The sequence below is a fragment of the Lagopus leucura genome, unplaced genomic scaffold (assembly GCF_019238085.1).
Source record: "Lagopus leucura isolate 7727_CA_CO unplaced genomic scaffold, USGS_WTPT01 Super-Scaffold_100002, whole genome shotgun sequence".
Taxonomy (NCBI): domain Eukaryota; kingdom Metazoa; phylum Chordata; class Aves; order Galliformes; family Phasianidae; genus Lagopus; species Lagopus leucura.
In genome coordinates this window covers 52,994,743-53,022,513 of record NW_024962263.1, presented here as the reverse complement: position 1 = coordinate 53,022,513, position 27,771 = coordinate 52,994,743, and the positions used below count along the sequence as shown (strand labels likewise).

General features: G+C 39.7%; 2 protein-coding genes across 2 annotated transcripts; one reads left to right on the top strand and one right to left on the bottom strand.

The window, feature by feature from the left end:
* Positions 1-285: 285 nt before the first annotated feature.
* On the bottom strand, positions 286-7,961 carry MRPL15 (mitochondrial ribosomal protein L15). Its single transcript, XM_042869910.1, has 5 exons — positions 7,824-7,961; positions 5,140-5,297; positions 2,780-2,945; positions 2,191-2,314; positions 286-862 (listed from the first exon to the last, which is right to left on the bottom strand). Exons 1-5 carry the CDS (start codon positions 7,920-7,922, stop codon positions 525-527), a joined length of 885 nt encoding a protein of 294 aa, XP_042725844.1. The 5' UTR covers positions 7,923-7,961; the 3' UTR covers positions 286-524.
* A 2,724-nt stretch (positions 7,962-10,685) lies between these two features.
* On the top strand, positions 10,686-21,889 carry LYPLA1 (lysophospholipase 1). The gene is made up of 9 exons (XM_042869680.1): positions 10,686-10,791; positions 11,124-11,155; positions 12,602-12,667; positions 13,915-13,962; positions 14,797-14,867; positions 15,581-15,654; positions 16,375-16,476; positions 16,887-17,060; positions 18,524-21,889. Exons 1-9 carry the CDS (start codon positions 10,723-10,725, stop codon positions 18,575-18,577), a joined length of 690 nt encoding a protein of 229 aa, XP_042725614.1. The 5' UTR covers positions 10,686-10,722; the 3' UTR covers positions 18,578-21,889.
* The last annotated feature ends 5,882 nt before the right edge of the window (positions 21,890-27,771 follow it).

Sequence of the window (27,771 nt, the reverse complement as noted above, 5' to 3'; positions counted from 1 at the left end):
TTCAAACTACACACTGTGGCTTTTGTAAATTCCATCTGAAGCAATGACTACAAGACAAAAAAGAAAAAAAAAAGAAGCAAATTGTGATTTTTTGGCAGTGGCAAAATCCAGAACATTGCTATGAACTTGAAGAGGTTAACGAATTCTTCTGTACTTTGACGGTTTCCATCCAAATATAAACTAATTATTAAGTCAAGCTACTCTTCAGAAACATCCACTGAAACGTACAGTGCCAAACTATTTTTTCTGCAAAAAATATAATAGGCAAATAATAGCAAGAGAAAATGCCCAAATACATGCTTTATTTCAGACTTCACACTGCTTCCAAATGTTCAGATTTTTCATACACGGTGTTCTGACAATCAAAAAGAGCAAAAGCTACGCCAGTAGATTACATAAACAAAAACTTCTGTTTTGTCTGGTGTAACAGGAGTCTTAAAAAAAAAAAAACAAACACCACTTTGTATCCATTATTTCATATCCAGATGTTTCCTGTACACCTGCAGTTGTCTCCAGTCCTGAAATCATGAGCTATAGTATTTTAGCAGCCTCTCATCAGTTGGCTTCAGAATTTTCTTGTCTGCCATGTTTACGATCCATCCTGGAGCAAGACCAAAAAATATCTGCCTAGGGTCTTTGCGCGTACTTAACATTTTGAAGAGCTCATCCTTAGTTATGTCTGGTAGGGTATAACCATACTTCTTGGCAAGTTCAAGTCTGGCTTCTGCAACCTTAGATGGATCTGCCAGGTACCCACGATTATTGGCATCTGTGTAGTAACGCACCAGGTCTTCAGGGGGAAGCATTCGCTTTGGAATAGGCCGGCCACGCAGGAAAAATGGGACTGGCTTAATTAAAATCTCTGCAAAGAAAAGAGATCAGATACGATCTTTTATAATCATTATTTAGGGACAATAAATTACACTCAGTATTTTGTGCTAAATAACATATTAAGCTAACTTAATAAAAACGTACCAAGCAAAAACCAAATCTTAGGAATATTCTTATTCAGAATGAAATGCCATTTTCCTATCCAAACAAAGACGTGTGTCATCACAAATATCAGAACAGTCTAGATGAGTTATCATTTGCAATACATTTATAATGACTTCATTGGAAAGATAACACTGAGGAAGATGGCATCTTCTGGCTTAAAGCACTGGCTAAGACGTTAAAAATCACTATTTACACAGTCAACAAGTGGCAACTTCAATGTTTCCTTAAGTATTTTAAACAAAAAGTCAACAGGAAGTTTATTTAGATTGGACATAAGGAACAAATTCTTTACTCAAAGGCACTGTAACAGATTGCCCAGAGAAGCTGTGCATTCACTGGCCCTATTCAAAGCCTGACTGAGTGGGTGGCAACTCTGCCCACAGTGGGGGACAGGGAGATAGAACTAGAGAATCTTCAAGGCCCCTTCTGAGCCATTCTATGAGTCTGTCTGGACATTTGGGAAACTGTCCTCACCTCATTTTTATCTACAGTTAACAAAATACATTTCAGATGTTTTTAAACTAAATATTTGATCATTTCCTGGATTAGGAAAAAAAAGAATTGCTTATATTAGTCTAGAACAACATATTTTGTACAAAAGAAGCTTACTCTTCTTGTCCTCAGCCTCATTCACACATGAAAGCTCCATTATTGTCAATAAAAATGGCATGAATGAATACCAGGCAGGATGCAGCCTCGAGCAAAGCAAAGCCACATTCTTCAGTGAAAGTGTTCTAAAACAATAGCCATTTTTATTGGAATGATTCTGACCTTCTCTAACTTAGTTATTTCCTCATTTTAACTGGAAAGCAATTTTAAATTAAAAATATCATCAACCAAGCGTCATTTAAATCAATCTTCCCCTGAATTTGCCAAGGGTTATTAAATGTGTGGAAAAGACAAAAACCTCAAGGAATCAATCCTTTATTAGTTCCTTTGTTTACACAGCAACTGACATTTCTTAAACTGGCTGACAGGTAAATAACCATTGACACCAGTAGGGCTAAAGAGATGAACATTTTAAGAAAAAAGAAAATGGAGGAGACACTGCAGGTCAACATTTTTATAACATATCTTTTGCTTAAGCTTTTAGAATGGATGAAGTAGACAATTTTCCAATAAAAACTCTACATTTGAAATTTGGACCCTTAATCTTCATATTTTAATAAGTCAGAAGTCAACAGAAATTCTTACCCAAACTCCTTGGATCGTAGAACGACGTTGTAACAACACCTCCATTTTTTTCTATAGCTGCAATTGCTAATTCAGATGCCCTCTGCACTTCAATATTTATTTTTGCTGCAAAGATATCAGCACCCTGTAAGTTTCAATACATATTAGAGTAACATTAGCAGGAGTATTTTAAGGCATACATACATTCTTCTCTGCAAAGTTATAAGAAACATTTTATCCTGAAAAAAAAAACCCTATGATTTGCCTGTTTACTGTCCCAAATTGCTCCCCTTTCAGTTACATGGGTTCAATTAAAAATGTTCATACATTTATTTTTGTATGTTCTGATCTTCTGTCCCAAAATAAGTTTTGATCTATCGTTAAGTTTTCCGCTAACTATTACTTTTGTCTGGTCTTAAAAGATCTCCCTAATATTTTGCTTGCACATGCTGCCCTCTAGTGGATTTGATATCATGAATTCTACAGAAAAGGAATTTAAAAAAAGGCAGGATGCTTCCAAAGCAGGACAAGTGGACAGTCTAGTGTGGAAAAAACTGAAAACCCAAGGCTTTACGCTGCCTGAAACAATATACCTGTAATGTATGCCTACCTCCTCCACCAGCTGGACACCATAATCCCGTTTGAGAGGTTGCACTGTTACACCTCTGGCATTAGTAAGCTGTGTTAAGTCAATCGGCTGCGTAGGGTCAACTCTACCCAAATCAATCAGGTACTGCAGCCTCTGAAGACTGAGCGGATGATACTGACGTCGGCAGCTGGCGAAGAATGAGGGGAAAAAAAAAAAAGGAACAAAAATAAATGTACAAAATTCAAACTTTAATAGAGCTGGTCAGTGATACACAGTACATCTTCAGTTTTCTACCCAGTCTTAAAACAACCAAGTGAATGCTTGCAAAAGACTCATCCATAAGCCAGATTGAGTCTTATTACAAGTCCCAGTTACAGATCAAGATTGCACTATGTGTTCAATTTCCACCCTCCAATATGACACTGATCCTTTTGCTGTTGACAAGCCAGTTGGTTTAAGGAAGCAGCAAAACATTATGAGTTAAGTATAAGCATTTCTTGCTAATTCAACAAGATTCTGAATAACCACCACACGAAAGCGAATCCAGCTGGGTAACATCACTGTAATGCCTTTGGAAAATCTGACAAAAAAATAAATCAAGACAAACTATCACCAAGGAAAAGTAAGTATTCTGCCAATAGCAGTCACCTTCAGCAGAATCTTCAGTTGCCTTTTATAAAGTTGTAATTTAACTACACAATCCAATCCTCAGAGTAGTTTCCCCAGTTCCAGTCTCTCTGCCTACTGCACAGGATTCCTGCTGATGCTCAAAACTATCCTCTTACAATCAATTTGCTGCTACTGGAAATCTGTGAACGCTTGCAGAAAAACTGAGAAGTTTATCTAAATTAAGCCGGGGGGGGGGCAGATAAGCAACAGAATTAGTCTCATCAGATAGCTCCTAACAGAGCAAAAATTGAAAAAAAAAAGGATTTGCACCTGCCACACGGAGAAAAAAAAAAAAAAAAAAAAAAAAAAAAGAAGTAAAGATAAACCCTAGAGACATTGCTGTCTCTGGAGAGCAGTTAGGTTGAAGAAGAACCTTTTGTTATTGTTTCTATGTGTGCTCAATATGATTACAAAGCAGTAGGATCCTTTTATTTTTGTCATTGCAGAAGCTTGGATTTCTATTGTTATTGTTTAGTAACAAACTGCTAACGTGAGAAGCTCGATGTTTGCATTCTGTAGCATGTCCTCTGTGGATGAAAAGTGCTTCTCATTTACTCTTATTGTAAATTAATCAAAGAGGAAGAAATGACAGTAAATGGAAATATAATTTAAAACACTTCAAAACTAATAAGACTTGTTGAAATAGACTTTAGTAATGAGGACAGGTCTGTATAAATTCATGTATAAATTGAAAATATAAAACTGAACAGCTATTTGCTGAAGTTATATCAGCAAATGAAACATTAAATCAAACTGCAAGTTTAACAACTAACAAACAAAGACATCAGTCTTTTCATTCTTAAACTGTCTGCATGTGGCATGTAACAGAAGTTACTAGTACCTATAACAGCATTGTATGGACATAGACGTTTTTGTGACCACAGTAAAAGGAAGAAAATTAGATAACAAAAACCTAACAGTTTTCCATGTGTCAATATAATTAAGAAAATGAATATAAAGACCAGCACACAGATCCACCACTAAGAAAAGAGACAGAAGAAAAAACAGGTTGGATGAATAATGTTAATAAGTTGGAAGAGGGACAACGGCACAAATGAGCACAACGTGAAAAGGGGACAGAAGTATTAGACATAGGGAGAGCACCTGATGAAAACTGTAGCAAAGGACAATTTAATGTCTGGCAGATTTGTTATTAATGAGCTTTTTAAGATACTGGGCAGAACAGATGGAGTACAGATAGGCATAAATGGCACCACTGCAGGGCTAAGCGAGTAGAGCAATGAGGAAAAGCAGAATTGCTTGGCTAGCAGACATCGGAGCTCCAGGTGAACAAAGCAAACTGAAATAACAAAGAAAAGCTACACTTTAAAGCCTAACATCTTCACAGGAGTTCATTAAAGGCAAAGTGCCCACTTCCACTCAGCTGAATTGGCTATCTGCTGTGACAACAGGCAAGGAGAAACAAGGAAGTTTGGAGGAGGGTTCTCAGAAGAGAAATAGGCCTAACTGTAGGGGATAGACTGCTATAAACGAGAGATTATGCAAAGAAAAGGGCAAACAAGAAAAGCTGCAAAGCAAAATGAAATAATTTATTAAAATAAATAAGTATCTCATGAGAAACAGGAGATTCTGCTTGTAGGCAAGGTAACTGTCAGACATAACTAGTCGATAACATGTTTTGGCATAGCAGACATTCTGGCTTCATGAGAAAGCAGACTGATTAATCTGTGTGCTACTATGAAAGAACTTACCTATGTCCCTCATTAAACCCGTATTTTGGTATGGACAAATAAAATGGAGTCTGGCCACCCTCAAAGCCTAACCGGGGGCGATTTCCTCTTTGCCTTTCCCCTTTGTGACCTCGACCACACTTTCTACCTCTGTATCGTCCACGGCCACGTCTTCTCTCCTTGAAAATAGTAAATGATACATTTAGTTAACTACTTTCTAGAGAAGAATCTTTAAAATATTTCTGAGACATAACCAACACAACAATTGTTGATATTCCCTCCTGTTTAATGAAAAAGTTGCTTAGTGCTCAGAAGTTTACAAATACTAACAATGGAAATCAAAACATTTCAAGATGCAGAGGAATAGAAAACATCTGCAATGCATACATGTAACTCGTTTCCAGGGACCAAGATTTTTTGGAAAGTCTGTAACTACTGACTACAGATCTGAAGAGGATTATATTTCAATCTTTTATTAGTGCTTAAACTAAGGCTGTGAAACTATGCTGAACTTCAACTTAGCACCACAGTCACAAGTAGCATGTTAGCAACCCTCTTGCAACAGCATTTGCACAGCTAAGTGGCAAACAGCAAATGAAAAAAAAGGTATCAGAAAAGATGAGTTACATCATTTAGCAGAACACAAGTATGCAATTATCTGCATAATCACAAGACAGGCATTAAACAATGGTGGAAATGAGCATCTGGTTGTACCAACTTGAAATGAAGCAGTGTCAGCCCACACCAACCTAGCTATTAAAAATCTACTGTGTAAGATTACTTTATCTTACATACCAAAGATTTTGTGGAACTAAAGGTCGCTTTGATTTCCTCATGCTTTGTCAGGGATAAACCACAAGCCTCAGATTCCTCACCACTGTGGTGCACAGTTAAGAGTTTGCTACCGAGCTCCAAGAGGCACAACCACATCTACACATCACTTTGATAAATGCATTTGATTCTACAAAGTTTTTTTCCATTTAATGGCTCACGCTCTCATGTCTCCACAAGTATCTGCTGTTTTCCACTGTATTCTTCAATCTGAATCAGTCATACTGAGAAATACGTAAAGCAACACATTTTAAACATGATTTGTAACATTAACAAGCAACCTTTGATATCCTAAGTCACTCCATAATCACTGTTGATTCAAAAATAATTTAAATAAGTCATTAGTAAAAAGATTTCATTAAGTCTCTTCACATTCTAATTTTTCGCATCCAACACTCAGGCAAACTGTGGGCACTCCTAATACTGTAAATCATGCATTGCAGTTATACTGCAGCAGGGAATATTTAGTAAAACTAAGGTTTGAGAACTGCCACAAAGACAAAAAATCTGTTGTTTTTTAAAATGCTTTTTATTAAGTTATGGAAAACTTAATGTACACTGGCATATTAAGAAAAAAGCCAATGTGGCTATAAATAACTTTAAAAAAAATCATTAACATACTTGAAACAAGGCAAGGCTTATCCGTATTAATATTAAATAGCACAGAGTTCCAGTGCAAGTTCATGCTAGACTACACTACTGCCACTAATGGAAGCTGTCTCATCCCTAAGCCACACACTGTGCTGCTTAATTTACAGAATCTTTTGTGCTGCATAGCTCTGCATTAGACAAATCAGGAAATTAAACCGGATGAAAATTATTTTTTGTCTAATTAGTTTTCAGGGATTTCATTCCTTGATCTGGCTCACCACAGAACCTTTAGCATCAGCACAAATACAAAGCAGGAGTGAAAGTACTTGGAGGCAGACGGAGGGCATTACTGGCCCATCTTTTCTGGCAGCTGCCTGCACATACACCAATTTGTGGTCAAAAATAGGAAGCAACTGGTATATTAACCACATTTTAGATTGTCAGTGGGGCTAATCAAAACATTTTGGTTCTTGTCACAACATCTGTTAGTGAAGTAACATGCACTTAAATACACTCATTTGAACTGATTACATTAGTTCCTTTAAACCTCAAGCTTAGACAACATGGGTGTGATTAGCTTGAAAAAAAAAAAAAAAAAAGAAAAGAAAAAAATAAGGACACCAGCCCCACACAGGGTCTCCCTTCCAGGTCGTTATGACCTTGACAAAGCTGCATCTAGAGAAGCAGCTTGAAAGTAGAACCCCTGATAACCACAGTGGGAAAGAATATCGGTTCTCCTGCCATGGCATGGGCCTGTGTGATTACAAACATGCAGAACTCAACAGGTCTGTTAGCATCTCTGGGGAGCACTGCCAGGGATGCCTGGTGTTCTGTTTGTTCTCTATTCCTATGACTCTTCTTGCCTCCAGCTGGGCTTCTTTTTCTTACTTCTCTATTGTTTTATAAGTAGGGATGAGAAGAGAGAATTCAGTTTTGTTCTGGAACAATCACTGCTAATAACAAATGCTGGCTGGAATGACTTTCTGTCTAGCCTCTCCTTTTTCATGCGTACTGTTACTCCCAATCATAAATGTTTGGTATTTTATATACTTTTTAATGTAGCTCAACCACTACAGTAGCCCTAAGGCCTAGTTAGGGCCGCCCATCAGCCAGCTGTCCGTGGAGATGGCCACATGCACACAGGTTTAAGGGATACGGGGCCACCCCACCTCGTTCCAACTGGGCAGCTCTCCCAGGCCTGCCGCGGTCTCCCAGAGACCTTGCGACGGCCCTTGAGAGCAACAGGGAGCCCGAGACCCACCCGACCAGCCACAGGCACTCACCGGCTTTTTTGAACCCGGGCTGGGCCTCAGGTTGGCCAAGCTGACCTTAGGCAGCGACCGCAGTAGCTGCAGAGCCCCATGCACGCCAGTCCCGCTCATCGCCACTGCCCTCCCAAGGACAACTGCGGCGCTCCCCAGGCAGAGCTGCTTTACGGCAAGAGCCGTAAACCGCGCCTCCCAGCACTGTCGCGCAATGCCACAGCCTAAGAGGAAGGGAGCGTGGAGGAGGTTGCACGAGATGGAGTAGGTCAGGTTTCCGCTCCGCCGGATAGCTGCGATTGGGCTACGTGCTGCGAAAACGGGGAAGCGCGAGTGAAGCGTCAGGTAGTCCTCTCAGCAGACAGTGCCAATGGCTTTGGACCCAAACTGGGCTTAGTTCTTCACTCCTGTATTATTCGCACTGCCCTCAGCCCCGTGTTTTAAAGCCAAGCATTTTAAAACCGACAGGCTGCTTATGAACAGGAGTGACTTAGGGCACGCAGCACACAGATCTCATAGAAGTTAGCATGCAGCTCAGCCTGGTAACCTTTACTGTTCTGCCAGTAAGCAACAGGTGAGAGGGACATTTGGAAATCGAGTTACAGGCTGAAGTCTGTATTGCTTCTCCTGGTGTTCAGAAACACCAACTATCCAGCAATGTACATAAAATGCTGGTATGGGAAACCATCTGTGTCAATTTCAGCCACTAGGATAGGGGAAAATACGCAGTTTAGACACGTTCTCCCTTGTAAAATTCTCATTACCATAAATTTTGTAGAAAAATATTCGTATGCAGATAACTCGCTCTAAAGACATCCAACTCACGAAGCTTTGAAAGATTCACAATTTGGAAGCTAATAGTGGCTCCCTTAGGAAGACGAGCCTTGTGCTGTTTGCCTGCAGGCAGCAGGATGCCCTGTGCCCCACTGCCCTTCTGCTGTTGTGCAATTCCCAGCCACCCTGTGTGCACAGAGCTGCATTCCTCCAGCAGCTCTGAGCAGCACTGGCAGGGCTGGCAGTTCAGCTGAGGTCAGTCCAGATGCAGTGATCAACCACTTGGCCCAGCTGTCAGCAGGCATCAGGCCCTGCACAGCAGAAGTTGCATCAGGTCACCTCTGGAGGGTTACCTTTGTTGAATAAAAAAGACAATCTGGTAAACATCATTGTAGCAGATTTGAGTTGGGTATCATACGTGTTACAAGAACTAAAGCACAGAGATAAAACATAGAGGCCTTATTAAAAATAACAATATGGCAACAGTGGAAACCCCCTACCATAGATAATAGGTATCAGAACAGCATCACCAGTCATGGCAAAAGAGGTTGTGTACTTGAAGTTATACAGTTGGTGCAAAGACCTCTCCAACATAATTTATGCAGCCACGCTGACAAAGATAGTAAGACACGAGAAGAATTTACGTAGTAGAAAACTACCCCTGCCTGGTATGGAACATGCCAGCAGGATGGGTGTGCTTTCACACAACACAGTGCACATTCAGCTGCTGTTTGAGTTGCCAAACAGTGACTGAGCTCCGACAGATACCACCCAGCAAAATACAATGAGCAGATTGACTCCCTGGGAGGAAGTATCTGACAAAGATGCATGAAACAGAAGACAAAACATTTCATTCTTGCAGCAGTGTGTTAACCATACTAATTCAGAGTTTGTCTGAGTTCTTGGAATGAACAAATGAATAAGAGGCATTCACTCTTTGGCCATAAACCACAATTCACTGATGCAAGCATCTGATCTGACAGGGACAAATGAGTTCTGTCCAACAGTGTTGCCTGCTGTTGTTTCAGGGTTTTTGTTTTGTTTTGTTTTTTGCTGTTTTTCCTGGTTCCCGTGACTTAGTATTTGCTATTACTCCACTAAAGAACATTGAGATTTCCTTTCTCCCCAAGCCTTTCAAAGCACAAAAATGGATTTTTATAAGAAATAGTCAAGTGGCAGACATGATAGCATAATCTGGCAGACACTCAGATTTGAAAGCCCATTGAAAGCTAGTTTTAAAGGTGAAAGACAGTTCAGTCATAGAATTATTAAGGTTGGAAAAGACCTCTAAGAACATGTAATCCAACCATCAAGCCATCCACGCCATGCCCACTAACCACGTCCCTCAGTGCCTTGAATATCTCCAAGGACGGTGACTCCACCACTCCGTGGGCAGCATGTTCCAATACCTCAGCACTCTTTCTGAAAATAAGTTGTTTCTAATATCCAACACGAACCTCCCCTGTGCAACATGAGGCCATTCCCTCTCATCCAATCACTGTTACCTGGGAGAAAAGGCCGACCTCCACCTCACCATAACCTCCTTTCAGGGAGTTGTAGAGAGTGGATAAGGTCTCCTCTGAGTCCTCTCTTCTCCAGACTGAACAACCCCAGTTCTATCAGCTGCTCCCCATCAGACTTGTGCTCCAGGTCCTTCACAGCTTCACTGCCCTTCTCTGGACACACTCCAGGGCCTCGGTGTCTTGTAGTGAGGGGCCCAAAACCGAACACAGTACTTGACACATGGCCTCACCAAAGCTGACTACAATCACTTCCCTGCTCGTGCTAGCTGCACTACTTCTGACACACTCCAAGATGCCATTGGCCTTCTTGGCCACTTGGGCATACTGCTGGCTCACGTTCAGCCAAACATCGGCTAACACCTTTTCCTCCATGCAAAATCCCTTCGTAATTGCTGCAAACCCCAAAGCAGAAGCAGCTGTGTAGAATCTGAAGAAGCCCAGCGCTGCCTTCCCTCAGAGCCGCCAGCACCCAGCAGCGCTTCCCCTGCGCCACCCCGGTCTCCCGCCAACCCCACCGCAGCCAATCGGGGCGGTGACGGCGGGAACAGCCCCGCCCCCGGCCACCGCCCCGCCCCGCCTCCCGCCGTTGGCCGTAGTCCCGCGGCCGCCCGGCAGTCCGGTGTATGTGCGGCAACAACATGTCGGCGCCGCTCCCCGCCATCGTCCCGGCCGCCAGGAAGGCGACGGCCGCCGTGAGTCCGGGCGGGAAGTGGGCGCGACAGCGCAGGTTTCGGGAACTCTGACGGGCGGCGGCTCCCGCCCCGCTTTGTTCTCCGCCGGGCCGGGGGCGGCGGCGGCCTGGGGGTGACGCCGCGGCGAGGCCGGGCCCTGCTGAGAGCGGGCGGTGAAAGGCCCGCGCAGCGCCACGGGTCCCCTTCGCCTGGTGCTGGAAAGGTCGCGGTGGAAAGCGGGCGTGGTGCCGCGCGGCGCTTTGGGCGCCTCCTGCGGGCGGTGGGGCGGGGGCTGCAGCCCGGGGGTCTCGCTTTCTTGAAGTTGTCTTATAGCGCGATTTTATTTTTCCTAGGTGATTTTTCTTCACGGACTGGGAGATACCGGGTGTGTATGTCGATGTGTTAGTGCCTGCCTGTAGCTGTGAAGGGTTCCGGGTGTGAGGTTGCGTGCCTTAGAGATGGGAGCCGCTGAAAGTTGCTTAAACTTCGTACCTTGCTGCATCCGCTCGGCTGACTGCACGATTGTCAAAATCTGAAGAAAGTGTGCAACACAGAGAGTCAGCGTGCATGTTTATGCGATGTGGTTTTTGCCGTTTGTCAAATTAGTCTTTACACGTGGCTAAAAGAAAAAAAATCTCCGATTTTTTAAATCTAACCAGGTGTTCTCAGTCATCTTTTTCCTTTAGATCCTTCTTTGGTCTTTTGTGCTTTATTATTAACACTCTGCGAGTCAGATCACCCACTCTTTGTTAGTAACATATTTTGTACTGGTAGGAAGCAGGTTGCCATATCCAGCCTGGATTTCAAATGCCTGTGCACTCTATGTGTTTGAAACCGCCTTCACTTCATGCAGTATGCATTAACTTTTTAGGATGATACTGAAAACAGGGTGTTATGGCTGGTCTGCTGTTGGTTGAGTAAATTCAGCTATGTCACTGAGTTTGTTACAGGTGTCTTCTCTTTAGAAATGTCTCTTTGTTACCCAGTGTGCTGAGTGAGTTAGGGGTGCTGAATAATGAGAGAAGTCAGGAAATCCAGTGACTGTTGAATGTTTGAAGAAAAGTACAGACACAGCCAGCAGTTATGCACAGATTTGGCTTTGGGTCCAGTTGTGTACAAGCGTAGTTCAGCCCTAGCGTGAATCTCACTGAGCTCTTAATTTAAATAGTGATTCCAATTACCTGGTTTCTAGGAAGCTTGATGGCCCATGTCCTGGGCAAACCTTGGGCTCTGTGCTTTCATGCAGCATATGCTTGAGATTTGAAAAACTGCGTGATTCTGAGAGCATGCAGGCTATCCGAAGTCAGCATGCCTGGTTTGACTGAGTTGGCTCTACATGGTCTGTGCTTAGGTGTTGGTTTTTTTCTCTCCGACATCAATAGATGCAGTCAAAAATGAGAAGGCTGCCCGTGGAAAAAAGCTGCCTTAACTCTGCAGGAACAGCACAGTGAACTCTGTGCCAGTGCTGAGTCTGGAAGCAGTACACATTCATATGTTCATATGTTGCAGTGCCAAAGCTGTTAAATCCAGCCAGGTAAAGAGCAGGCTTTAAACAGAGCCTAAGTGGTATTTCTGCAGCTGTGACACAACTGTGATAGTCTAGATAAAATTGGATAAAGTGTCCCTGTCTGTATATACGCAACAAATACTCAGAAGCAGGATAAACCTTTACATTTAGTAATGTATTCATAGCGTATTGGCCTATCTGTACAGTTCTTCTAGAAATATTGACCTTATTCAGCATTTTTATATGTGCTGTGTAGTTTCAGCAAGATAAACATAGGAGCTGAGCTAGTACATAAACGACGTACAATGTGTTTTTTGTTAACAGGCATGGATGGTCAGAAGCACTTGCAGGTATCAAAAGCCCCCATGTAAAATACATTTGCCCACACGCGTAAGTTTGTAACTTTTCTTGTTTCATCTTTTCTGTAGTTCAATACTGAGGTACTTGTGCGGGTGATGAATCGCATGGAATTTGGGATGGCTATAACTTTCAGCTAAAAAGACGCTGAAAACAGTTTTGATTCTATTAAATATTTTGTTGTTTTTTAGGAACCTTTGGACAAAATTGCATTCATTTTTGCTTTTATTACTCATTCAGGCTGAAAACAAATTGAAAATCTCTAGATATAAAGTTAGATTGTTTTGACTTTATGCTTTCACCTGATTGAGGTATCTCCTCACCCCCGTCACTCATTACAAGCCATTCTTAACAAGGAGTAATTTTTTGTTTTATTCACCATTAAATAAACTTTGCATTATGCACATACATGTCTTAAACCTGAGTGTGTATAGTAGTTGCAATTTCCATGTTACATACAGAGCATTTCAGAGGTTCGCAGGATATTCTTTTATCTTCTGCAAATAATGCATTTTGGGGCTCTCTTTGCAATTTGAGAACTGAAGTACTGAGCAGGGTGAGGAGTCAGTAAATAATCCTAGATGTATCTTAATGCTTTTAGTTTACTTTAACACAAAATTCAGATTTTCTTCTTCTCTAACAGCAATAAGTAAGCAAGCTGTTCTCTTTGATTGCCCTTTGTCTCCTTTCAGTCTTCCCTGCAGACTTTATGTTCCTCTGTTTCAGTTGATTAAAACAGCCACGTTTGATTCCTCATGCAGTCAAGTGAAGTTATCTGAGAAGATGCCGTACAGCAGCAGCATGAGGGTGGGAGTGAGTCTTTGAATGGAGTCAGGCATTGCTTAAGCAGCTTCTGCTGCTGAGGGGAACAGGTGTGGCTAGGCTCTGCCATTATGCTGCATTTTGCTGATTGTTAGGTTTGCTGATGCTGTGTATGTTGCCTTCATCCACTGAGCCTGTCTGTGGAACTGTGATATACAAGTCTTATTTAGAAATAGCTACATGGAACATATATATGCTTGTATTTTCCATGTGTGGGTGTATATATAAAACAGCCCGTTAATGTTTTGCCTGATCTCCAAGCAAAGGTCAGCCCTGAATAATAAATGTGTTTGGAGAGACTGATTTCAAGGGAGATTAGTTGAAGACACACTACAGGGTAGCTAGTGTTAATTATGGTTTGGAAGAAAAAGAGAGATGTAATTCAATGACGTAACTGCATCTGCATAATTAAATTTCAGCATGTACCTTACATCAGTGTTGTTCATTCTCGTTCTTAGGCCATTTATGCCGGTTACTTTAAACATGAACATGGCTATGCCATCATGGTGAGTATTTATTAAGCTGCAAACAGTTTGATTCAAAAGATATCTAGAAGTCTGAGCTCACTGTTCTTAATTAAAAATCCGGAACATTCTGAATGGCTTCTTTGAATTGGATGGAAGTATTAAAAGCTTTTTGCTTCAGTTTCCTTCTATAAAAGGGCTCTCAAAGTATACTGCAGTTTTCTGTGTATGTGTGGTAATGGTTATTCTCAGTTCTAATCTGCATGTATTAAACTATATGAAAAAAATAATCTGATTTTACATCTATAATCTATAGTCTGTGTTGTATATGGATTTGTGGTCAGTAGTAGCAGAGGTTTGAATATAAATGCCATTGCTACTAAGTGAGCAATATTTAGTGCATCAGTAGAATTAGGATGTCTAGCAACTGTTCTTTAGAACATCCATTCTGAATAGAAAGGAGGAAAAATACGGTAGTTTCAGTGTTCTTAAGCAAGCCCTCGTGATTTTTTTCTGCTCTTGAAGTAACTTGAGTTTGTTTCTTCAAACAGTATTTTAATTTTGCATGCGTGATGGTTAAATTTAAGTCCCTGCTGATGTTTTTGGAGCAAATATCAAAACCGTGCTGCTTAATCTGCAATAAATGACAGAAGAAAGCGAAGCTCTCAAAAACTTTGTAGCCTCAAGTATTTTAGCAAATTAGCAACGTTTTAGGTCAAGCATTTTATTGTTCATGATTTCTCGGAAATTGTGGGTAATTGGTCTGAAATATGTCAGCCAGCAAGCATTCTAGTTTGGAAAGTATCTCAGTGTTGTGCTTTAAAGTAGTGGAATGGATGCTCTAACGAGTAATGCTCTTGTTGATATTTTTGTAAGGTTTGATATCGTTGGACTTTCTCCAGATTCGCAGGAAGATGAAGTTGGGATCAAAAAGGCAGCAGAGAATGGTATGTTTAGGAATTCTTTTTCAGTCTTGAAAGTACTTCCATGTATTGCTAGGAGCTAGGGATTAGTCTGGAAGAGCCTATTAGATTGAAGAAGACAAAATTGTTAGGAAAGGTAATATGGATGCACTGTATCTAAATTTAGCTTTTTTTTTTTTTTTTTTTTTTTTTTTTTATAAAGCTTCATGACTAAGTAGGCAGTTCATGAGTGAAAACACTTCATACATTTCAAACCTTCAAAGATGAAACAGACAAGGAAGCCTGTATGCTTGTTTTTGTTCTTCCCTTTTAAGATATCCTTCTGGATAGCATAGGAAGTTGAAGCTATGTGGGCATTCATTTGTCATGCTGGATAGTTAGAACACGATACCGTTTTCCAGGCAGTAGACGACTTCCTTGCATGTTTTCCTGATTAGAAGTTATATAGTGGTACTGGAATTTTTGATTGCATCCTAGATTTTTGGTACTTTGTTATTGTATAGCAGACAAGGTTTTTCTCTCATGAGCTTTATGTTGGCATCAGAGAATCATAGAATCACAAGGTTGGAAATGACCTGTAAGATCATCTAGTCCAACTGTCTTCTCATTACCACTGCTACCACAAACTACTAAACCATATCTCACAGCTCCTCATCCAGACAGGGAGGTGGTCTCTCTTCTCTCCTAGACTTTCTATAGAACAGAGTGCATTTTAATTACTGGCCTTTGTGTTGCAGTTAAAGCACTCATAGATCAAGAAGTAAAAAATGGAATTCCTTCCAATCGAATTATTCTGGGAGGCTTTTCTCAGGTAAGGTATAGTTAGAACCATCTTCTTCTAGGGGAACAGCTTAGCTTTCCTAATGTGGGAAATCCAAAGTTGAATGGGTGTCTGTTGCTTCTGACATTTTGAGGTGTCAGTTTCTCTTTGCCTGAATAACCAAAGTTTATCTAAATAATTAATTTTCACTGACAAATGAACTTGTGGAAAAAAGTTACTAAAATTAATAGCAAGTTATTAGTTATGTATGTACCTTCTGTAGTGCTGTATGAAAATCTTTTTTCTTTAACATCTTGCTAGCATTTTAATCTACCTTTAGTGTGATAGATATTTCATGGTCTGGATTTGTTAGGGAAATATATTTCCATCATTTGTACTTCTAAAATATCCTAATTGGGCCAATATTCTACAGACCTATTAGGTCCGTAGATCAACTCTGTAGTCTGTGTTGAAGTGAATTGAAATAATAAACTTGAGATGATGCTGTCATGAGTGACACTGCTTTATTTCTTGCTTGGGTTTCAGCTGTCAGTTGTGGTACATTTTCTGTTTTACTTGTGAATTGATCACATGAGCTTGAAGGGAAAAAAAAAAGCACAAGTGCATATAAGAATACTGCTTTTAGTATTGATTCTAAGGAAGAATAAATTGGAATAGAAGAAGTTCTTTAAAGGAGAAACCAAAGATTGTAAAACAAAGCTTACAAGTAACATTACCTTCACCATTCTAATACGAATCTGTTTATTTTAGGGTGGAGCTTTATCATTGTATACAGCTCTTACAACGCATCAAAAGTTAGCAGGTGTTGTAGCCCTCAGCTGTTGGCTTCCTCTGCGTTCCTCTTTTGTTCAGGTATTTATTTATTCTTTCTGAAGCGGTTTAGCACTGGCAGAATGAGTATACCTGAAGATTGTATCTTGTGCAGGAATTAGTATTACTGAGTATTAGCTGCAGCTGGATAACTCAGCAGTTCTCAGAGTAGGGCACTGGGGGTTTAAATTCTAGCAAGAAGGGGAATTGAAGGAGTACTCAGCAGTTTACCTCTGCTTAACGTGACTTTCATATGAAATCATATGTTTTAAAAACTGTTCTGAAATCAGTGTCAATTTTGTTTTGCAGGACTTCTTGTTTATTGTTTTTTATTCCCCCTTCAGAATTCACTTTGTCACACCATAAGGAGTAGTGCCCTGGGATTATTTTCTCCCAGAGATATTGAAGTTACCCTGCTTACTTTCTCCTCCTTCTCTTCTCACCCCTGACAGGGTGCTGTTGGTGTCAATAAGGAGATTCCTGTTCTTCAGTGCCATGGGGACTGTGACCCACTTGTTCCTTTAATGTTTGGTTCTCTTACTGTTGAGAAGCTAAAGAGTATGATAAATCCAGCCAATATAACCTTCAGAACTTACTCTGGCATGATGCATAGTTCATGTATTGAGGTAATGTTCTTAATATAAATATTTTAGCTAAGTATGGTTTTATTTTTTCCTCAAAACAATTCTAGGGCTTTCAAATTTTATCTTTATCAATTAAAAGCACATAATGCTACTGACTTATTTTACTGAATAGCTATAATATTGAATGTCTGTCTGAAAAAACATCCAAGGGAAAAGTTTATATGACCAGTGGGAAGTTCCTCAGAGGACTGTATTTTTGGGACTGGGCTAGCTGAACTGTAAAGCAATTTTTTTTTTTTTCCTAAGCTGTATTAATCACATTAATAATTACTGAATTAGAAGGCAGACTGAATTCTCACAGCACCAGTGCAACTTGATATTTTGAGGAGAATTTTGTGTGGTTTTGAATGGAGACATCAGAAAAATGTGCAAGGAGGGTTGATATTAGGGAAGTGGCAGCCACAAAATGTGTTTATGGCTCTGGCTCAGAAAACAATTGAGCTGATTTAATAATAGCTTGCAACTGCCAGAAAAAGGTGGACTAGTTCCTTCTGCTCATGACTTTTTGGTGCTCTCCTCCAATACTAGCTCTGGAGCTGATGAGAGAGATTTCTTTGAACTATTTTAATTTGCAAAAATAGTAAAGATTGCTGGCATAAGTTTTGCTGCTTTAGTGAGTTGAAGCATCTGAATGTACACAAAGTAAATGATAGGAGTTAGAGGAGGTGACAAGGAACAGGTCTTCCACTTGTCTGTAGCAGTAACTTTCTTAATTTGGATTACCGCATCTCTTGAAGAAAGTTTTTGGGATATTTGTGCAGTTTTATTGCATTTAGGCAGTAAAAACATGAAGTTGTCATGCAAATGTGTAAATATGTGCTCTTTTTTACAATACTTAGTACCATGTGATCTATTTTTTTCATAATTTATAATTTTGGGGCCATAACCTCATGTATTTTCTACACTTGCTTAAATTTCTATTATCACGTACTCCTATTGTGTATTCTGATGAAGGAGCTGATGTAGTTACAAAACTTCCAGAAAATAAATTATTTTTTAATGTGGATTGGTTTTGCAGTCTAATTCACTTAATTGCTTCTCTGAACTGAAGGAAGAAGCATCAGGCAGGTAAAGCAGTTTGGCTAAGAGGAGGAGCTGCTGGCTTTTCATGAAGCTACAGCTTTAGCTACCTTCAAATCCAGTCCAGCCTCAACCTGGTGCTATTCAGTGCACATGATTAATATGTAATAGAGAAAGTCAGAGAAGGTGACCTCTGCTCTTTTTTTTTTGTATTTTAAGCATTTGTGAGTAAAGATACATTTAGTGCCTTGAAGAGTTAACAGCACTGACTTGTTGTGTGCCAAGTAATTAAATCATGTCAAATAACTAATGAAACGCTCAATATTCTTAGCCCAGCTGCCCACAATAACTGAACTTTTGAAACATTATTTAGTGAATGTATTTAGCAAGGAACTTAACTAATATGTACCTTTATCTTTGAGCAGGAGATGATGGATATAAAACAGTTCATAGACAAACATCTACCTCCCATAGACTGAAATGACACGTGAGAAGCCTTCTACATAAACACCAGCATCAACTGTGGTAGAGTTAGTCTTTTCACATGCCTGATAAGAAAGCATTACTTCTGTACCTGCAGTGTTACTACTGTGTTGCAAATTTATACTTAAGACAAGGAGTAAATTGTACACATATGTGAGAAATGATAATCTTTGTAGTATTGATCATCCTCTGATGGGATTGAAAAATGATGCACCTAGGTAACAGTGATAGAATGTAACCTGAATGTAACTATTTTAAGACTTGTGATTGCAGAATTTTAAACTATTTGTACAATCAAAGACTAAACTTATGTGAGCAACATAAATGTGACCAGTTTGGTATACTTGAGACATGATTTGTTCTTAGTACTCGTTGAAAACAAATTAAAACATTTTGTGTATGTAATGGATGTATAAAGTGCACAACATGTAACAAAGTGAGCATATGATTGTAGAATAAATGTTACTGAGGACAAAGCTTTAAATGTTAAACATTGTTGCTCCAAATAGGGTTTTTCTTCTAGAGTGACTATTATAGTCAGCAGAAATATTTCCTGCACTTAAAACACCTCAGTTTTAAATGTTTTCATACAGGTAGATACTGTGGAAATTATGAAGGCACTCATTCCTCATTAGACCGTCATTTGTTGCTATGCTGCTGTCATTTAGTTTGGATTACTATAAATTTATGCCAAATGCTGACTCGAACAGAATTCTGAAGAAGTGCATAGGAATAATTTGAGTTTTGTTTAAAATTCCTATTTTCATATTGAATAGTCACCTTACACTTGAAAATTGTAGCTTTCATTTATATAGAAATGTTGATGATGTATTTTACATGAGCTATTCCAGCATATAGTTTTGACTTTACTGCCTGCTTTGGAGTAACTGAATGAAAACAGTGCAGCTGTGTAGTTTTTAGTTTTGTATATTGTTGAATCTCATCCATAACACATTCTTACCATCTACTACTTTCTTTTCTTCATACTGACACTTGAGATTTGTCTGGAAAAGAACACAACTTTATTTTCAACTGTATGATTTTGCATTTCCCTAGATTATTGTAGCCTAAAAATATGCTGAACTACTACTGGGGGAAAAAAATCTTCAAGATAAAAAATGTCACTTCTTTCAGAAGCTTACAATTCTAAAGTGCTCTGGATTACAGAAATCAGTGTGACAGCTTTTTTTTTTTTTTCTTTTCTTTTGTAATATACTTTCTGAAGTAGATGTTCTTTAGAGTTTATAGACCATCACTATGTGCCTAATGTTTAAAAAAGACACCATGGTTTTTACTACATAATATGGTGCATAACAATGTTCTATACTAAAATATGTTTGCAAGCAAAGAATGTTCCTGTCTTGAGTGCATCTGTGATGATCCGTGATGATCTGTTTTGTCAGCATTGTGATTCATACCTACATAAAAGGTACTTACTCCTCAGCCAAATTAATCAGCGGTCTTCTTACAGAACATTTGGATTTATATCAGAGGCATCTGCCAGTACAAATATATATACATTGGGAACTGCAGTCTCTAACATAGCTGCTGCCAGAAACCTGACACATTCACTTTGAGTTCTCAGATTTTAGTACTTTTCTTCATATATATCGAACTTCATTTTTAGGAAGCCAATTTACTTTCCTAATCCAGCTTCTCTGATATACTGAATATCTCTTAATATGTAAAACTTAAGAAATGATTTATTTTCACTGTATTGGAAAAATTCTAGAAATTCTGTCTGTGGCTGAGGAAAGTATCAAGTTTGAAGTTTAATTAGTCTTTTTACTTGGTCACCGTGTTCTGTATATTTGCCAATTTGCCCTTCAGCTAATTTTTTTCACAGAAGGAAACATAGTGTTATTGCAGTGGTGCCAATGTTCTGTTGAGAAAATAGTGTTTTCTAGCTTGGAGTCATTCCCAAATTGCATTAGCTAATATTCCAGTCCTGCTGAATTGCAAACTTGGTAACATAGCTATATGTTGCCCCTACATTTTAGAAGGCCACTCATTCCTCTATGTCTAAACTATGTCCTAAATATTGGCATGTTTCCAAAGTTCTGTATGAGCTTCTGATTTTTTTTCTTGTACTGTTTTCTTGTGCTGTTTGTAAGTTGTTCAGTAACATCATTCTGCTCTTGTTTATCTTCTAGCTGTCTACTTGTTTGACATTTTTTTCTTCTGTTGGAATAATTTTAAAAAATACTTTTAAGATGCTAAAGTGAGATCACTCCTAGCTTTATTCTGCCTTAACACTTTTCTCTGAGGCAATGTGTTCGTAGTTTGGAGTCAGTTTCTAGTACTTCTGCATTTTCAGCTGTCAGCTTCAATTGTTTTCTTCATGATGCTTTCAAATGTTCTTCTATAAATGCTTTATATTGTGATTGCATTCAAATACCTGGCTATCATAACAAGATTTCTTGTTATACCGTTGTTTTGCTGCTTACTTAAACCGCAAAGAGCTGTGTTACCAAAATGTATGTAAGTAAATGTCATGACTTATTTGAATTTCTGTCTTCTAAGAAGAGTCCTTCCTCATGTTTGTGTTGCAGGGGAAGATGTGTATGTTGTCGTTAGAAGTTCCTAAATAATTCAGAAACTAGAGAAAACTTTGTGGATGTATTTGAAGCCTCTCCTGTCTCTTCCCATAATACAGTGTCCAGAGTTACTGACTTGACTTTATTAATTTCCCACCTACTTGGAAAGCTGTGTGTGATCCTGTAGCTGAACTTAATCACTGCCTGATGTGATTTGATGCTAGGACAGTTGTCATAACTGGTGTGTATAATGATAGCTTGGCCCAGTGTATTTATTTCTACAATTTCTATTAAAACGGAGATGTTGGGCTGTCAGTGTTCTAAATATAAAGATCCCATTCTCAGAAGCTACAATTTAAAACTGGCCAAGAATTAATTTTATTTGTGCAGTATTAAACTTCCCCCAAAGGGTATGATGTCTGTCTAACCTGTTAAAGCATTTGATATGAAAGTGTCAATGTTTTTTTCTGGGGTTTTCTAACTCCCTACCGCATTTCAGATTCAACTGGTACTTACATTCAGCTGCAGTTTTGTGAAGTCAGAAGTCTGACTTCTTGTTAGAATATGTTGCTCATGTTTTAAATAAGTGCATCAAGTTATGTGTTATAAGCCAAGTCTTTCAGCCAGTCTTGAAGTACAACTGTGGTGAGGGCTGTGTGCTTTGGTTTCTTATTCCTGCCTTGTATGATTACAACACAGTAGATTGATTAAAAATGGTACTGTATGCTGTAGCTGTTACTAGAATTGTTAATTAAAACATGTTCTCTCTGATGGGCTACACTGAACTTCATTAAAGTTATTAGGATGCATCTTTCATGTAGGGATGCTATTTATGTTAACAGATGTGACTAAGAACAATCTTGAAGGTGTTAATGAAGCCATATCATAGAATCACAGAATGGCCTGGGTTGAAAAAGACCTCAAAGATCATCTTGTTTCAACCCACCTGCAATGGGCAGGGTCACCAACCACTAGACCAGGCTGCCCAGATCCATATCCAGCCTGGTTTTGAATGCTTCCAGGGATGGGGCATCCACAACCTCACTGGGCAACTTGTTCCAGTGTGTCACTGTGTATCTTAAGTTTTTGTGAAGAAATACCGAGCACTTGCTCTTTATGTTATCAAGCATAAGCCATTTATATTTAATGTAAACATTTAAGATGTAATTTAGTTTGCTCATCTATGACAAGGAATCCTAACTTGGAAAATTACTTCTTTAGTAGGGAAAATGTAAAATGTTTCAGTTTTTATCATTTGTGAAATAAAGGTAGTGTGGGCAAGTGTTCACAACTGTTTCTATGCATACTTGAAGAAGCTGAGCTTTCATGTGCTGTCATGCAGGTGCTTCAGAGGCCTATTGCAAATGTACTGCATAGTAGTGTGTGAGTGATTCTGTAATGTAATACAAAAGCAGGATGATTTGTAGTTATCAAAAGTAAAAAGAATGCTAGTTTATTATTTGCTACCTTGAGAGAATGTTAAATATTACTTTTCATATTCCAGGTTAATTTTTATTTGGCTTGCTGAAAGATGGAGGAAATTAAAGAAATCTAGTACTCTTACAGTAGGACACTAAATAGCAAAGTCTTCTCACTGTGTACTTTTAGACCTTTCGGGGGGAGGTGGGGGGGGGGGGTTCTGTAATGTTAGGGAGGCTTCTGAAGTTCTGTTAGGTTTAGCATATGTAATACTTAATATTTTTGTTAAAGAAGCATATTTAAGGTTGGAGTTGGGGTTACATGCTCTTCAGGCTAACTAATATTTGAGGCAGATTGGTGGTATATGTAGTATGAAGTAAACAACAGAAAACATGGAGATTATCTGGGAAGACGTGCTGTGAAGTGGTAGTTTGATGAAACTTGAGAGGAAGTAGGGCCTTCATGTGGTAAAAGTTGACCTTCACCCACCAGCAGTTTAATTAAAGTCTGCTTGTTTGCATAAACTGATGTCTAGAACGTAGTGGAGTACATTTATGAAGTTAATGAATGTATGCAAATGCATATTAGATGCGGTGCTATATGTGAATATATAATGGCAATATGAGAAAATAGCTAGTAACAGTAAAGATGCAACAATGCACAGAGTAATTTGTCAGTTCATGTTTATGGAAAACTTTTGGGATATTTTTCAATGTCCATTTACTCTTAGTCCTGGCATCCTTTTCTGTAGTTAAGTAATCACGAGGAGAAAAGTTGCCTACAATTAGCATAATAGTAAATAATTATTATTATTACTTTGTAATTGGAAGCTGGGAGGAGTGGCTGAGATTAGAAGGCTGCACTGCCTTTCAATGAGGCCTGGACAGACTGGAGAGTTGTGCAGAGAGGAACCTTTAGGTTCAACAAGAGTGAATGTAGAGTCTTGCACCTGGGGAAGAACAATGACTGCATCGATATGGGCTAGGCAGCTGACCTACTGGAGGCGAGCTCTGAGAAAGATCTGGGTGTTCAGGTGGACTGCAGGTTGGCCATGTTGATAATATCTGAAGAGTGGGTGTCAAGAGGGTGGGGTCAGAATCTTCAGTGCTGCCCAGTGCCAGGACAAGGGGAAATAGGCACAAACTGGAACATGGGAAGTTTAATGTGAACATGAGAAAGCACTTATTTACTGTGAGAGTGACAGAACACTCTGGAACAGGCTGCCCAGAGAGGCTGTGAACTCTGCTTCTCAGGAGATACTCAAAATCTGCCTGGATGCTTTCCTGTTCAACCTACAGTGGTGTATGGGAACTGCTGAGTCACGGCCTGAACCTCTGACTGATCACCTGAGGTGAGCCATGAGTCAGCCAGAGGAGCACAGCTGAAGGCAATTCAGCTGTGCTGCCGGAAGGGATGGAGCCAGGCTCCACCCCTCCTAGACCTATTTAAGAGCTGGCTACCAGTGGGGAAGGATCTCATCTGGAGATCCCTCCTTCTGGTGTTTTGTGGGTGAGCCCAGCACAAGGGTAAGCCTTCCATTTATTCTCTTTTGTCATCATAGTCCACTTTGCCTAACTCTCTTGTTTATTTTGTGATTGTAACATCTTGATATCCATTAATTATACAAGTGGGGAACCTGCTTTAGGAAGGAAGTTGGACTCCATGGTCTTCAGAGGTCCCTTCTAACCCCTACAGTTCTGTGTAATTTATGTATTAAACTTTATCCAGTACGGTATGAGACCACAGGTGTAGTAAATGAAGAAAGTGACATCATTTTCATAATGTCAACTCATTTGCAAATGGGATTCTCTGAAGAAGAATAGATGTAGAATAAAAGATTTCTTTTTTCTTTGCTTTCTGCTCACATTATTGCCATTTGCCTTTGGAACAACAGGCTTTATTAATTCTCTTTTTAGTGAAACGTACCTTTGATGTAATTCATTAAAACTGATTTAATTGAAGTGCTAACATAATTTGACATCCACAAAATAAATCAGTAAGTAATGGTTTTCTTTCAGCTCTAGTTACTGGAAGAGAGCAACACATTACCTCCTTTTATCTCTGTAAAAACTCCTGGCCAGTTTGCAGAGGTGTAGTCAACTTCACTTCAGACATCGAAGTGTGAGGTTTAGCTTTTCTGTGTAGACAAGTTAGCTTTCCCTCAAGGCAGTTCAGCATTTCTGAAAGGCTTCTTTTGTACATAACAGAAAAAGATGATGGACTTTGAAAGTCAGAGTGTGAATGTTCACTGGTTTTGAATGTGAGCAAACTCTTGAATTACCTTATACTTGGAATGCTTTGCTAAGTAGTGCTTAAAATGATGAGAGCATGGGGTGAAAAGTCTTTAAAAGACCGGAGTATTTTGAATCTCTAGCAAAGAATAGTCTCCAGAACAGAGAGCAGGGCTGTCAGTGGTTTACAGTCTAGTTCATCTGAGTGACAGTCTAATAACAAAACCTTAAAAATATATACAACGGGTTTTCTTAAAAATTTTAAACTTTCACGCATAAATGCCTCCAGTTACAGATTTCAGTTGGGAAAAGTGAGAATAGCATTTTTAAATGATACTGCTGGCACCTGAACTTGAAAATGTGGTCTACCTTCAGGCCATGCCATTATAATCTACAGCTTATACAAGGAAATTAAGGATCCTTTCTGCTGAAGTACAATAAAAACAACTAATCAACACAAAAGTTACCATTTCAGAAAGTTTTGAGGAAAGTCTTGCATCTAGGAGGCATCAAAACTCAATTTGATACAGATCCCCTGATGTGTCTAATATTGGACTAATTGTTCATCCTCTTTGCAGAGCAAGGATCTAAATCTGTTGACTGATGTAGACCTGTTACAATTCTGTTTTGATAGACTTAAATCATTGTTACAGACAGTGCTAAAATAAAAAGGTGATGCACAGTGAACATAATTTGTTGTTCCTTAATACCCTGTGGAATGCTGTTAATTTTATATTTTGCATGCTTACATTAACAGTTAATTAGAGGAGCTTTTCCATACAGATTGCTAGTTTGAAAATGGAAGATTTAAAGTGCATCATAAAGATCCTTCATTACAAGTTTTTTTTTTTGTGTGTGCTACTGTTTGATCTTCCCTTGATTTCTCAGTATGCTGTTTCATAACAAAGGAATACAGTAGATTTCTACAGCCTTTCATATGTGCACCCTGTTAGGAGAGCTATCTTATAAATGTCAGTATTGTAGGAGTACCTGTGGTTTTGTGTGTTACAGAATCAAAACGGTAGTCCGTTATATGAGCTGTATTTTGTTTTCTTTTAATGCAGATGTTTGAAGAAAAGCATATTCCCATCTGGTTATTCTTATATTTCCCTATCGAAATATTTCCCTGTTGCTACTTTTTTACTTTAGATGCTAAATGTATGATTTGTTTTCTCCTTACAGTCCTGCTGCTGCCTCTTATAAGTGCTATGTAGCATTTGATTTATAATCATAATTTCCTTACCTAACACAGTTTGAGTGTTAAGATTTCATCTGCATTTTTGAACGTTTTCCACATATTTCCATAGAATAAGGCATTCTTCTAAAATATATTTGATGACTTCATTTCAGAACTTAAAATGTTCAATGTAAGCATACTGACAGGTCTAGACTAGATCTGATGATACTGACTAGATCTCTGAGTGTTATCCCTGACCTACTTTGCACCTACTGTAGAACACAGATGAACTTACTTGATGTGCAGTGTAGCAAAAGCTCTCAGCTGATAGCATACACTGCACTGCTTTTATCATTGATCTGGTAGTGAGGGAAAAAAAGATAAATTTCATTTTAGGTTAACATAAAATTTAACCTGAATTCATGATTATGAGTACAAGGTTACTGCCTCTAGACAAAATTGTCCAAACCTGAATTGTTGTAGTCCTTTATATGTGGTTTTTTGTGTTTTCCTAAAGGAATGTGCCTTAGTTTTCCTGTTTGGGTGCATAACAAATGAAAAATGTTTCCTTATGCTAGTCCTGTTCATGGACTAGATCTACCCTCTGGGAAGATGCCACATAGCTCCCAAATACATTTTATCACTTCTATAATATCTTCGTATGCCTAGGCCTTTCAATGGCAGATGCTGCGACCATCATATGCACTGAGTGCTGTGCAGAAGAGCCTTAAAAGCAACTGTCTGTATGTAGTTTCATAATTGAAAGCAGTCTTGCTGCAAAGCACACAGCACGTAGCTACAATGGCAGTGGCTCCTTGTTCACATTGTTTTCCTGAGTCTTGTGTAAGATGTGCCCAACTTACCTCTTCTCCAAAGTGTTCATGTTTTCCAGCCCTTGGTTTACAACACAGACATCTGCAGCACTGCAAGCTTCCTAATAATAGAGTCTAGAGGCATGTATGAACACCCTCCTGAATCTCAGCAGTGGATAATCTGCATATCATCTTTATGTAACCTGCAGATATACTGACTGCTTTCTTGAAGTAAATGCAGTGAAAGTAGTTAAATGAAGCTGTGTTGTTGTTTGTTTGTTATTCTCTCAACAACAAAATTAAGGGAGATAAATTAATGGACAAGTTAACTGATGGTGCACATCATAGATTTACATCAAATTTCACCAGTTTGTATCCCAATTGAACACAGACAAGGCTTGGGCTACCGTGGAGACCAGGAGCCATTTAGCACCCTGCAGTGTAATGTGGGGCTCAGGTAAAGGTTTCTGCTGTGTCTCCGTTGCTTTTGTGTTAGAGCTGAGTCCTGAACCTCATCTAAAATTGTCATCTGAAATCCTCCACGACACACTCTTCGAGGCAGACCTTCTGAAAGACCTTTCAGGCTCTAGGGAAGAAGGGATTTTCTCCCCGCTTAAAGAGAAGCGCTGTTACTTGCAGTCGAAAACAAAATGACTGATTCCTGGCGGCATGCCGAGAGGCAGGGCTGTAACTGTGCGTGGAAGGTGTGTTTCTCTCAGGGCTGACGAGCACCGCGAACTGGAGAGGATAACGCAGCGAGCAGCTCATTCAATTGCACTTTGTCCTGCCTGGCAGCCACCGCCGTGCCCTCAGCGCTGTTTCCCTCTCGCTCACGAGCCGAGGCGGGTACGAGCGGCGCTCCCGCGGCCCGCCCCCTGCCCGAGGCCCGCCCCGCCCCCGCCTGCTGTCGGCGCGCCGCAGCGCTGCCTGTGGCTCCCGCGGCCGGCGCTCGGCGGGCGCTGCCTGGCGCCGCCGCTGGGGCTGCTGGGTCGGGGCGCTGCGCCGCGGCCCGCC

Coding starts and splice junctions, on each gene's coding strand:
- MRPL15 (XM_042869910.1), bottom strand. CDS start 7,922: ATGAGCGGGACTGGCGTGCATGGGGCTCTGCAGCTACTGCGGTCGCTG. Junction 2,946..5,139: donor GGGTTTAATGAGGGACATAG/GTAAGTTCTTTC, acceptor ATTCTTCGCCAG/CTGCCGACGTCAGTATCATC. Junction 2,315..2,779: donor GTGTCCAGCTGGTGGAGGAG/GTAGGCATACAT, acceptor TGAAACTTACAG/GGTGCTGATATCTTTGCAGC.
- LYPLA1 (XM_042869680.1), top strand. CDS start 10,723: ATGTGCGGCAACAACATGTCGGCGCCGCTCCCCGCCATCGTCCCGGCC. Junction 12,668..13,914: donor AAATACATTTGCCCACACGC/GTAAGTTTGTAA, acceptor TCTCGTTCTTAG/GCCATTTATGCCGGTTACTT. Junction 17,061..18,523: donor TGCATAGTTCATGTATTGAG/GTAATGTTCTTA, acceptor ATCTTTGAGCAG/GAGATGATGGATATAAAACA.